The sequence below is a fragment of the Megachile rotundata genome, chromosome 3, assembly GCF_050947335.1.
Source record: "Megachile rotundata isolate GNS110a chromosome 3, iyMegRotu1, whole genome shotgun sequence".
In the NCBI taxonomy this organism is placed as follows: Eukaryota; Metazoa; Arthropoda; class Insecta; order Hymenoptera; family Megachilidae; genus Megachile; species Megachile rotundata.
In genome coordinates this window covers 18959546-18973155 of record NC_134985.1, presented here as the reverse complement: position 1 = coordinate 18973155, position 13610 = coordinate 18959546, and the positions used below count along the sequence as shown (strand labels likewise).

Genomic DNA, 13610 nt, shown 5'->3' with positions numbered 1-13610 from the left:
CTCCGTGTTTAAAGATGGGCCTGAATCGAACAGTCTCCGGGAGCCGACGCGTTTGCAGATAACCGTGATTTAGCCAAGCTAACCTTCGAGTCAAAGAATTTGCGTAAATCTTGTCTAATCGTTCGAGGTATGCATCATGTGGAACAGCTGCCTTACACGAGGAAACCTTTACCTCTCGCGTCGATATTTCGAACTTAGCATTTTTTATAACAGGGAACGTGTATTCGATCATTTTTATTCCGGAGGCAAACCACGATATAATGTTAGAAATTAAATTCAAATTTAAAATAGCTAATTTTCTAAATTTCTGTCCGCAAATCGTTATGTGCGATGTATTCTTCAAAATCGGCCCTCCCTGCTCATCAGATCTCACCATCCAATTTCCACCTTACCAATCCTCGAATCACGATATAACCATGGGGAGGTTCGTGAGGTGTTGCAAACAGTCGCATGTCACGCGAACTTCTCGAGTTAGCGCCGTTCAAGCCTGCGACCATTGACGACAATGATCACCCAGGAGAAACGAGCAAAATCGCTAGAAACAACGTCGAACGAAAGAAATGGAGAGGATGAAAGAGCAGCGTGCGGAAGGAGATAAACAATGACGAGAGAAACTACAGGTTCTACGGGAGTCCTCGGACTGTCCGGGTTTCGCAGGGAACGCAACGTATAATATCGGCACGGGGGAGAGAGAGAAAGGATAAGGGAGCTGGAGAAAGAAACGGAGAGGAAGAGAGAAAGGAAGATCTCTTCTTTCCTGGTGGTTGGGAGTAGAGGGTGGGGGCAAGGTGGATCGCGGATTGAGTCATTATGCTTGCTCGGAGGAGACCACAGGCCTTGATGCGGGAACGGCTGCCATCGGCTCGTGAAAGGAAACCGACCGGATGATTCAACGTATACAGACGGACAAAGTAGTCGCGGTGCTTACTATACGCTGCACTCATCCGTTTCTCCTTGCTATTCTTCTTCGTCTCCTTCATTGTCCGCGAGTTCTTCCTATTCCGCGTCTCGTTCTTCTCCCGATCGTTCATAGACCGATCTGCGGAACTGATTATACAGGATGCACCATAATATGTGGGCATAACTTCGCTGCCGGACTCGGTACGCATAAATGACGCAAAAAGTGCGTATAAACGTTTGCGCTATCTGATCTTGTTCGTGAGTTACAGTCGTTTTTGTGCTGTGCCGCCTGTTTGTGTGTCTTCGACATAAATTGCTCGAAATGATCACTTTTCCTTCGCTCTTTAAAACTGCCAGCTGTTTGCCTCCGGTGATGAACCTCTTAAAAATTTTCATACCAGGCGCACCTACCATCGTCCATCGGTACATATACCACCACTAAGTGTACAAAGATAAAATTGCATTTAATCGGTACAAAAGTACCAATAGCAATATTCGAGTTCATAAACGAGCGGATTAATTACGAGATGTCCGTGAGCTGAAACGTTGACATCGCATTACTATCCCATAATAGATTATTAATTACAGTTCTGGCGTTCTATTATAAGACGATTATTTCTGTTCTGTTAGTCCTCACTGACGCAATCCCATGACATCACACGGTACTGTCGGATCGAACAGCACCTAAATGAATCATATTCGCTCCTTAGAATAGAGATGAATCGATCCGGTCAAGTAATACCACCGCACTCGAGAATACCACAATATTATGACACCGTCCAGGTCCATCGACGAGTTCTGCACCGATGCCATTATGAGTGGCTAAGCCGCCACTGGATTTTATCTCGGTTCCCAAGCCGCTGTAAGCCGAACGAGCTGACAAGTCTCTCGCATTCGAAGGAGAAGGATAGACACAGGGTGCGACAAATACGAACGAAAGAAGAAACCGCAGGTACCAGGTCCGAAAAATCCTTCCCCGGAGCCACGCGATCGATTACCTGACTCTCCGAGAGCGTCCAAGAATCTTTTGACAAGTCACTTTAGTCGACTACGGGCAACCTCTTTTCGCGGAATCGTTCCCATCGCTGGCCGGCCGATACCAATCTCGCTAACGTATCGTCCAGCACGCCAGCATCTCGGTGAAATGCATATTTTGCTGGATCACGTGTCCCTTTTCGTTCCTCCTCATTTATTTTCCTCACCTTCTTTTTCTTTGTTTCGTCCGTTTCAAATGCAAGGTAAGCGTCGATGTCCCGCTGCGTCGCATTTTGTACGCTTTCGCCTTCTTTCGGACTAAAATCACCTCGCAACTTGTTCAGGTATAATCCTCGTTCGCCTCTGTTTCCCAACTTACTCCGTTCTTTGCGGTTAATCGATATAGAAAACAAGTGAACCCTCAGATCTTGTCTATATGTAATACGTCCTTAGTTAATGTGCGTATAAAATACTGGTAGGCAAGTGATGGCAATGATTAACTTTTGATGACAACTCCAGTAAGAAATAGAGTATAAAATGTACCCGAGAATGTTGTCCACCGTAATTTCACGAGGATTAAAGTTCACGACGGTAATTCTTTACTCAAAGCGTAGCCATTAAGAAGAAGATTTAGACGGTGTAGAAGAAAGAAGAGAAACAGTGCACATTTCGTGTTCAATGATACAACTTAAGGACCTGTTTCGCGTTACATACTCGCACCAGGTAATAACGACGCACAGTTAAAGACATGACAAGTAGAGCAATCGCGATGCCCGTGAAAGTGCAGTCCCTCCATCGAATTACATCGCAAATTACGATCTCCCGCTGTTCGCGATGCACGACCCCACGCGTGTCCTGATGCACGTAGCGCCACGCAACTCCCTCGCATTAAGCGAGTTGATGAAGTCTTCTGTGCGCGTTTCAACCGACCGCTTTTTTCCTTCGCCGACGTGTTTCACGGTTACTATCGAGCCAGTCCGCGTGGCGCGTCGTTCTTTCACAGCTACGTTTGCTTCTGAGCGTGCGTTCTTGAGCGTGAAACAGCTTCTATCGTATAAATTTATCGTTCCATTGCGGTCGAACGTTCTTGTAAACTTAAGCGGCGAGGCGGGAAAGAGAAGTGGAGTACTAGTGAAATGGTAGAGTGTGAATTTGAGAAATTTTGCAATTTAGAGAACTGGAAATTTGGTTTTAACGAGGTCGTTTTCTTTATCATACACGGTTCGATATTGTGTAATTAGTAAACATGAGAATTCAGGCCAATAAGATAGTGACTATATTGCGGTAACAAATGAGCAAATGTAGCAACGTAAAGGAGGAGCAACGAAATCGCAATCGCGTGGTCAGAAAGCGCGGTGTGTCGGGTGAGTTGAACGCCGGCACAAGACACGACGGTGCGACGGGACGTGACGAGAGGAGAAGAGACGAGACGTCACGTTTTTCCAGCTGCGGGCAATTAAACCGAATCGGTACTCGCAAGGAGGAGGAAGGGTAGCATGTCACGGTCGCGTTTCTGTCCTTTTCGAGCATCGGAATTGAAGAATTTACGAGACCGTTCGCGAGCAGAGTATTTGCCTTTTCGCCGCGCCTCCCTTAACCGCATCCTCTTCGGTATCTCGGTTCGGTCTCCCTTGAGTATCAGGCCGAAATTTCGTGGTCCCCACGTCTCGAGCTTCTCTCGTCTCGTCTCGCTTCGTCCATCCGTCCGTCCGCTCGTCCATTCGTCCTGCGTTGCCGCGCGGATTCAATGTCCATGCAAAGTAAACGGCGGCCTCGGAACGGCTGTCAATTATCCGTTATATACGGCCCTGGCCCTCGAACCCATTCTTAACGACCCCTTAAAGCTGGACCCCACGGTCCACGGAGCCCATCCCCTCGTGACCGTGTACATCGCGCGCCCGAAAACTCGGCCGAGACGCGAGGAGAGCTTCTTCTTCTTCTTCGACGACACGAACGACCAGAAAGACGAACTCGAGGAGGAAGGGGTAAAAAGGCAGAAGCGGTTTCCGGGAATCGTTTGGTATTCCAACTGTACCGACACTCGCGGCACCTTCCTCCTTCAAACTGCGGACAGATTCCTCTCCGATCGTCGTCGGAGAGGCTGATACAGGGACGATCGCTTCTCTATAGCCACGCCGCGAAGTGTGTCAGAATTGCAAATGGACAGAGCGGCAGCCGACGAAACACAGGGATCCAACGCAGCCGATGGAAAGAGGGCGCGAATTCCACCGTGTAATTCTCTCAGATGGATTCGAAGCTCCAGAGAGGAATTCGAGGCTGTGTCGAAAGGAAGCCTGCGGTTTTAGGAACCGTCTGGGAAAGGTTCCTTTCCATTTTACCACAGAATTTCTATTCTTTGTCCCTGTTTCTAGAATTCCTTTCCCCTACCAGAGTCAAATCTTCCGATAGTTTGCTTAATTTATTCTTGGATGCTTTATCGAATACCCAACCTATGAAGGCTGTATCAACCTGAGTAGAGTGCTACTATTTCAGGCTTCTCAATCTCATTGTATATGTAAAGGGGCAATACGATTCGATGAATATTGCCAGTATTGTATTAATAATATAATCCTTAGATAAACTATATTATTTATCCACAGATATTGAGAACACTGAAATGTACTGATCACCCAACTTGAAGTATCGTGCCCCCAATCGAGTAACGTAGAAACAAAGAATCAGTTAACGAGGGATGCCAGTTAGGTTAACCGAAGAACGATCGAAACGCGGAGAAGAATGTCGGGGTTAACAAGTCCGAAACATCATCCCTCCGATCGTAAACGCCAACGCCTCGTAATTATAACGATACGTTCCTTTCGAACGTAACGAGCGAAAAGAAGCCCAGAGTTTCAAGCTTGTACGCTTTTACGCGTTGGGGCAGCTCGTTACGATGATAGCAGGGAATCGCAAATCAATCATACTTCTTCGGATGCTTCGATGGGTTAATTTGACCGAAGCACGAAGCAGTATTTACTTCCGACTCTAAAACTATTATAGCAAAAATTCTTCACTCACCGATCGAAGTTTCCCACGGACTGTCAGGTTTTCGGAGGATAAAGTTTGGTTAGGTGTCTCGATCTTCTTAAATTCTTCCGGATTTATACGGCAATTTAAATTCTTCCGAGTATCGTTACGCTTCGAGTAACGTACAAGTTGGAAAAAGTTGGAAGAACACGAGAAATTTGAAAAAATTCGAGACCCGATTCCGTGCAAGAAACGATGGATGACGATGCTCGACTATTCGATCGATCTGCGCAGGGTGAAAATTCAGGAAGGCACAGATTACAGCCATGTTCGCGTTTCTTCTACCGTTGCATCTTTTATGCGAGTCGTCGAAAAACGCGCCGCGGCCCGAAATTCAGCTGGAATTTTTCTGATCACCTGACCGTAGGACAGGGACGCGTTTTTCGACGGCGCCGCGATTGAAAGCACCTCGAGCGTGGAATACGCGTCGAATTCGTCGAAGACGCGTCGGACCCACGGATAATGGTTTATTAACAAAGCGTTGCCGAGGCGTGCGAAGGAAGTGACAGAGCGGTCTCGAGCGTCAAGGGGCGAAAGGAGAAAAGAAACGCGAAGGGAGAAAGGAAGGATTCCGACGCCAGGAGTTCAATCATGAGTTTCGTCGACGCCTTCGAGAGAAGGGTCTTGACACAACGGGGCTTTAATTACGCCGATATCACGGTAATTAAGCCGATCAATGCGTACCATTGTACAGCGACTACGGGGCCCCATCGACGCTAAGGCCCGTCCATAATCACGGTCATGGACCCCCTTCGTTCGACACAAAAGCACCCCGTCCCGTGGGACATCGGTACACACTGTAACTGCACTCCGATCTACCTCTCTCTTTTATGGGGAAATTGCGTGAAAAGAGGCACAAAATCGACTGGATTAATTGAAATACTGCACCATTTTGGGCAACAAGGCACGAGCACTGCAACTTGCTGCCATTTTTTATCGACTACTTTTTGCTGGTTATTACGTTGTTGCATATTCAAAGGAGACCTACAAGTCTCAGAGAATTTGATGACATAAATGTAATACATGTCACATGTGACACATTAATTGAAAGCTTAAGATTCAGCTCAAATTAAACTTTCTCTGCTTTGAATTGCAAGAGCTGCAATTGATATTCAGGTAAACTAATAGCAAACAACGCGAACAGTAATTTTCATCGAACTGGAGGTTTGATATGCCATGCGTGCTCTTTAATGGTAATTTTATGTCATCAAATTATGTCAGGATCGGGGTATCGTATATTTCGAGATAATACCCTGCTTTCGGATCCTCTTTGCTTAATGATGCAACATGTTCCTAGTATTTCTTCGATTCAAAGGAAATTGTGTGTGAAATTCATAGCTTGAGGCAACCACGGTCTCGTGCCACGTGCTCGTTTATCGCTGTAATCGCGGTTTGAGCAAGCATCCGCACCAGAAAATCGCTTCGAATAGCTCCTCCCTAAAGCGTGCTCGCTGGGAGGTTTTCGATCACCGAATACGTCTCATCTTTTCAATAGTCGATTAAGATTATATTGCAATCATCTATACAATATTATAGGTTCAAGTTTACTATTGTAGAATACCTTCCTTAGATCTTCCAGAATTAACCAAAATAATACTCTAACTCATATTCATATTACTCTGACTAAATTCAAAGTTATCTTATTTGAAAACTTCAAACTAAATCCACAAGTTATAAAATCGACAAGTCCCAAATTAATCAGTTCCAAATCTGACATATCGAATCAAGACACAGATCAAACCCGAAGAAGCAAACTGCAACATCGTCAAAAAAACGCCAACACGACTAAAGAACACCCTCCAGTTAAACCTCCGTACCGAAACAAACAAATCTCTTTTAAATATTTCAAAAGGTGCAGCGTCATTGGTTCTTTGTACGTCGCCCTAATTACAAGCAACACCTCCAAGGACGAGTTTCATCAAGCCGAGGACCGAGTTATTCGATGGATGATGAACCGCAAGAACGCTTTGTCACTGTTTATCGAGGTTCATCCTTCACGTGTAAAAATTCCCGGTGGTGGGACTCGAAGGGGACGGGGAAGATTTGTTTGCGACCGCCCGCACCGTTTCCACTGTTTGTCGTTGGAGTTAGGGGACAATCTAGCCTTCACAAAGCACCGCTAGTTTCCGAACTTCCCTGCTATTTGTGACGATGAAATATGAGTGGAAGATGATGGTCAATCATTTTTAGCAATTGGGAAATTTTTGTACTTTGTATCTTTGTTAATTGTAAGCGAGGGAGAAGTTGAGGAGAGTGTAGGTTTAGAAACTTGGGGGGAGACTTAATATTAATTATGTAGGTTCTAATATTTGGAGGAACCATATCCCGAGGTGTGCGTGTCCTAAGGTCCTTATATTCGGAGGCCTAATCTTTCAAGGGCTTCACTTCGCAAAATTCTAATCTTGCAAGATTTCCATCTCTCAAGGTTCCAATCCCTCAAGGTACAAATCTACCAGGGTTAAAATTTCTCGAAGTTCAAATATCCCAAGGTACCAATCTCTCGAGGTTCCAATCTCCCAAGATCCCAATCTCCCGAAGTTCCAATCTCTCAAGATCCCAAACTTCGAAGATCCCAAACTCCCACGATCCCAATCTCTCAAGGTCCAAATCTCTCAAGGTCCAAATCTCCCAAAGTCCCAATCTCCCAAGGTTCCAATCTCCCAAGGTCCCAACCTTCCAAGGTTCCAATTTCCCAAGGTCCCAATCTCTCAAGGTTCCAATCTCTCAAGGTTCCAATCTCCCAAGGTCCCAATCTCTCAAGGTCCCAATCTTCCAAGGTCCCAATCTCTCAAGGTTCCAATCTCTCAAGGTTCCAATCTCCTAAGGTCCCAATCTCTCAAGGTTCCAATCTCCTAAGGTCCCAATCTCTCAAGGTTCCAATCTCTTAAGGTCCCAATCTCTCAAGGTCCCAATCTCCCAAGGTCCCAATCTCTCAAGGTCCAAATCTCCCAAGGTCCTAATCTCCCAAAATCCCAATCTTCCAAGGTCCCAATCTCCCAAGGTCCCAATCTCTCAAGGTCCCAAACTCCCAAGATCCCAAACTCCCAAGGTCCCAATCTCTCAAGGTCCAAATCTCCTAAGGTCCAAATCTCTCAAGGTCCCAACCTTCCAAGGTTCCAATCTCCCAAGGTCCCAATCTCTCAAGGTTCCAATCTCCCAAGATCCCAATCTCCCAAGGTCCCAATCTCTCAAGGTCCCAATCTCCCAAGGTCCCAACCTTCCAAGGTTCCAATCTCCCAAGGTCCCAATCTCTCAAGGTCCAAATCTCCCAAGGTCCAAATCTCTCAAGATCCCAACCTTCCAAGGTTCCAATCTCCCAAGGTCCCAATCTCCCAAGGTCCCAAATTCCGAAGATCCCAAACTCCTAAGGTCCCAATCTCTCAAGGTCCAAATCTCCCAAGGTTCCAATTTCTCAAAGTTCCAATCTCTCAAGGACCCAAACTCCCCAGGTTCCTATCTCTCAAGGACCCAAACTCCCAAGGTTCCTATCTCCCAAGGTCCCAATCTCCCACGCTCCCAATTTCCCAATATCTCCATATCGCAAGGTTCCACATTCCAAAACCCTAACATCCCTTGGTCCCCACACCTCTGACTCTCAATATTGCAAACCCCAAGGTCCACAACTACCTAAGGTCCGCAAAAACCTAAAATTGTTCGTCGTCATACACATCATGTTTGATGAAGTCGAAACCTTGCGTAATAACACTTCCTTAAATTTCTGGAGAACCCGTAAACGAGGATGTGGTTTTGCAGCGATCATTTGGTAACAACGTTCGTATTGCAGGTGACGGTCGCCAGTACCAGCACTCCAAGTACGAACACGGTTCATCCCAGTGTGAACGACATGGACTGGTTTGCCGGTGTGGCCGAGGAAGAACTGTTGTACTACACGGGCGTCGGCAACGACGTCGACTCTCTTTGGGCTGTGATCGGAAGCTTCGTACCACCGCCTCCTAGACCACCTTATTTACCAGAGGAGGCTGTTACCACTGACGGACTCACCACCTGTGATTTGTGTTCGTGGGCGTGGAGGAACGACAGGCATTCCTTTTCTCTCGACGGTACTCTCGGTAAGTGCGACTCGATTTCCTCTTGGATTCTTGAAATTCACGCTCGTTACCACCCTGATTCATCTTCTTTTCAAGCCATTCGTAATCAGTCTGAACAAATAAACTGTACAGGGTTTTCCGTCCTCCGAATTAAAGGCTTTTGTGCGACTATTTTTTTTCGATGACGTATCTTCGAAGGATGACTTTCCTCGTGTCGCGTCGTGCTTTCTTCGGCTAGGGCTCTCTCGAGGAAGGGTTTAAAATGCGTCGCTGATGGCTGCGTTATTCCTTGTGTACATACTTGACCCGTATTTGTTGTGTTTGTCCGTCGAAATGTTTGCTCGCTCTGGATACTTTGAAAGAACTCTGTATCTGGAATCGGAGGTACCCTAGCTATTTTCTCGTGACTCGACGAGTTTCGTTCATGTTTTTAAAGTTTACCTTGCACCAGTTCCTTGTTTCGATTTAACGATGTACAGGAGAAAATGACTATTATCGAACACATGGTCCAAGCTCTACTCTTTCTTTTTACAAGGGTTCTTTCACGAAAAGGGTTCGCGATTTCATTACGAGGAGAAATCGGTGGTTAGGCAGCTGCGAATATAGTCGCCAGATTACAAAGCAAGCAGCTATTAGCGTGAACGAGGTGAGCATCTCCAATCTAACCCATTAGGTTTTAATGACGGCTAATAGAACGTTGTGATATCTCGTACGTGTCTAAAGCAAATATTAAACTCCAAAATGTTGCCCGTGTGGCCCGAAACGATCCATCAATCCCGAATGGCGCGTTCGCCAAAAAGAAACACGACGGACATTTGCATGCGACAACTGCCTAACATTAACGTCGCAGCTATCGGCGATGTCATAATCGATGGACTGTTTAAAACGCGAAAAAAAAGGGTACGAGTAAGCAAGGTGTACGTCTTTCAGCATACGGAGTCCTCCGGGTCAAAGGTCGACCGGTTGGGCTCACCATGGGAGGCCATGCTTCGTGTCCGTAAAACTTGTATCTGCTCTCTCTCGCTTCTCCTCGTCCCACGTTCGTGCTAATTCTCGTAACGGACAAATTAAGACGGATAATTCGAGACCGAGCTCTCGCCTTTGGCCCAACCCACACATCCGGCTGATACAGTTCAACCAATCGGGTCTCCCTTTCGACCACTCCTGTGCTTCCACCTTCAACGGTCGTGCTCGATTTCCCTCTTTTATTGATCGGATGGCTTGAGTGCAACTTAGTGAATTATTGGTAGACACTTATTACTTGCATTACTGTCTATAAGCCACTAATTATAAACGCATCAAACTACAAAGTCGTACAAAATCATACTTTTAGAGTAAAGTCATAGCTTCATAAGTCATAATTTCATATATTGTGAGGTCTGTTCAGAAGTCATGTGCTATGAATATCAGGAGAATAAAATTCGATGTTCCTTTCCGTTCCAATAATTTTTATTTCTACACATACATGAAGCCTAGGTTACTGGAATTTATCACAGTTAATAAACTGTAGTTACAGTCACCAACACCGAAGAAGTAACAATGAGATAGGTTAAGTTAGTACCGGTAGAATTTTCTACAGACTCAAAGAATTGAAATGCACTCGATCGAAAAGAGGGTCCCGATGAACGTAGGCCGTACATCCGGTCGAAGGAATTCGTCCAATCAGAAACAGCCGGGTCTCCCCTAGAGGATGCCAGGTTCACACATGCCCGAACGTAGGCACGCATAAGTTTCCGTAGCGTGGCAGGGTGCCCCACCTCTGTTCCGGGCCTGTTCTCATCGCAGCCGCCCTCCTCCTTGTTTCAGCCCCTGCGGGCCTCATCGTTCCAGGCACGCATTATCGCCATTACCATGAATTCCAGCAGTTATTACGCCTCTGTTGCGCCGCCACGAAAATGGCGGCCCCGGTGTGCATCCTACCGTGCAACGAGGAGATGCCTCCACGGACCCCAACCCCTCTTACGGTTCCGGCGCCTTGCGCTCCTGGCGCGTCGTTGTATTTTACACCGCTGACAATTAGCGTGGCGAGTGGCGATTTCGTATCCTTGCGGGGAAGATTTATTTTGATCGTGTCGCCGTAACTGAATAAATTTAAGTGGAGCGCGGGGAGGTGTGGTGTGTGTCGGTACCGTGCGTGGAAATGCGGCGCGTGGATATATGACGCGTCGAGATCCGACGCGTGGAGATACAGCGCGTGGAAATTCGACGCGTGGAGATTCGACGCATAGAAGTTCCACGCGTGGAAATACAGCGCGTGGAATTTCAACGCGTGGAGATTCAGCGCATAGAGATCCCACGCGTGGAAATACTACGCGTGGAATTTCGACGCGTAGAAATTCGGCGCATAGAGATTCCACGCGTGGAGATACGGCGCATAGAGATCCCACGCGTGGAGATTCAGCGCAAAGAGATCCCATGCGTGGAAATTCGACACATTGAGATTCCACGCGTGGAAATTCGACGCATTGAGATTCCACGCGTGGAGGTACAGCGCGTGTGGAATTTCGACGCGTGGAGATTCAGCGCATAGAGATCCCACGCGTGGAAATACTACGCGTGGAATTTCGACGCGTAGAAATTCGGCGCATAGAGATTCCACGCGTGGAGATACGGCGCATAGAGATCCCACGCGTGGAGATTCAGCGCAAAGAGATCCCATGCGTGGAAATTCGACACATTGAGATTTCACGCGTGGAAATTCGACGCATTGAGATTCCACGCGTGGAGGTACAGCGCGTGTGGAATTTCGACGAGTGGAGATTCAGCGCATAGAGATCCCACGCGTGGAAATACTACGCGTGGAATTTCGACGCGTAGAAATTCGGCGCATAAAGATTCCACGCGTGGAAATTCGACACATTGAGATTCCACGCGTGGAAATTCGACACATTGAGATTCCACGCGTGGAAATTCGACGCGTGGAGATTCCACGCATTGAGATTCCACGCGTGGATGTACAGCGCATAGAGATCCCACGCATGGAAATACTGCGCGTGGAATTTCGACGCGTAGAAATTCGGCGCATAGAGATTCCACGCGTTGAAATTCTACGCGTGGAGATACAACGCGTGGAAGTATGGCGCGTGGAAATTCAACGCGTGGAGATTCAATGCGTGAGAATTCGGAGCGTGGAAATTCACCGCGTTGAAATACGGCACGTAGAAATACGGCGCGTGGAAATAGGGCGCGTGGAAATACGACGTGTGGAAACTCGCCATATGAAAGTACAGCGCATGGAAATACACCACGTGACAATACCACGCGTACCAAATTCGGCGAAGATACCACGCATGGAGATACGACGCGCGAAAATTGAGTACATGACGTATTAACGCCATGTAAATCTTGCTAAAGCATCGTTGAAATTAAATCGCGAGTAAACGGAATTGAAATTTTGTTTGCAGTAAATCGAACAACGGTCCTCCTGTTCGAATGATCGATGGCCGATAATGAACCGTGAGACGGCTTTTGATACCGCCATTAAAACGATAAATCATCGAAGAACCCCGGAACGAAGAGACGCCATTGTCTTGCCGAAATCGACGCAATTACCCCCGTGGAAAAAATCAACATGGCTGAGAAGAGAGTGCGCGGGATAGGGGCTGTTTAAGGCGGTCTCACGATGGGGTAATCATCGCGTCACTTCGCATCTTCCGCGACGTAATAATTACGAGATCGCGCCTCTGGAGCCGTGCTACGAGCAGCGTGAACTGCTCGACGAGCAGCCAAGGAGGTGGAAACGAACGGACGAAACGCGAAAAGGACGAAGAGAACTTAATTCGAGCTCTCGAGTCTCGTTCGAATTTCGTGACGATGCGTCCGCGATTCGCACGATTCCTCGGACTCTGGGACCGCTTCATTTGCCCGTCTTGTTGCGTACCGTTTACGCATTACGAGTAACAAGAAGTCTCTTCGTTTTCAAATTACCGATGCAGTGTGTATCTTAGATCGCATGATCACCCGGAGCAGCAATATTAAGAATACTTGGTCCTTCCACTCGGTTATTTCGAAATTCCGAGCTGATTTCGAACGATTATCTGTTTGGACCGTTCGTTCGTTTGACATGCGAAATTCGAATAATTTGTACGACGGATGATTCATTAATAACTTGGAACCTTATTGACGTAAAATATCATGTTTGCTTTCTCGATAAGGATACTCTTATTCAGGTATTTTACTTCCTCGACTACAAGCATTGTATCTTACTTGATAGAAGGCTACAGAATAGATCCCCTCGACTTATTTCTCCCGCAGGAACAGATAACTCACTGCCTGTTCGTGTAATCAGATTTCCTTGCATCCGGGACGGAATTTCTTACGTGACTTTTGACGGTAAAGCTCAAAAGCTGAAACAATAAGTTCCCATTCAAATAATGCCATGTAATCAGTTTGAAGTACCAAGTTCAGGTACCAATGTTTACTTTGCACAGACCGTGTAATTTGAGTAACATATTTCAGTTCGAAAAAGCAACATCATCTTAGGGATGACAGTTCCTTCATAAAACATTGCGAGCGTAAGAGAACGCTGCTAGGGGCGATGCATTTCCATCGTGGATCGCCGTCAGACTTTTACAAATGGTCGTTCGACAATGTAGCAGGACGGTCGTACAGAATAAAAAGAGGATATCGGGAAGTGGCTATATGCACGCAGCAAAGTGCCGA

At 46.7% G+C, this 13610-nt stretch overlaps 2 protein-coding genes across 4 annotated transcripts in view; one reads left to right on the top strand and one right to left on the bottom strand.

Annotated features, from left to right (window-relative positions):
- The window catches only part of LOC100877481 (L-lactate dehydrogenase), a 114714-nt gene extending 109591 nt beyond the window's left edge, over positions 1–5123 (bottom strand). Inside the window, exon 1 of the mRNA XM_003705585.3 lies at positions 4891–5123. The gene's annotated coding sequence lies outside the window, so the exon portion shown is untranslated. The remainder of the gene's footprint in view (positions 1–4890) is intronic.
- Positions 1–13610, top strand: part of LOC100877367 (uncharacterized) — an 81916-nt gene that overhangs the window by 31582 nt on the left and 36724 nt on the right. For 2 of the 3 annotated variants that reach the window (XM_076530115.1, XM_012290801.2), the window contains exons 1-2: positions 5358–5559; positions 8684–8969. In XM_076530115.1, the coding sequence (XP_076386230.1) occupies positions 5491–5559; positions 8684–8969 (355 nt within the window). In that variant the 5' untranslated portion in view covers positions 5358–5490. Of the gene's footprint in view, positions 1–5357; positions 5560–8683; positions 8970–13610 lie in introns of those variants that run through there. The other variant, XM_076530114.1, reaches the window with a different exon arrangement.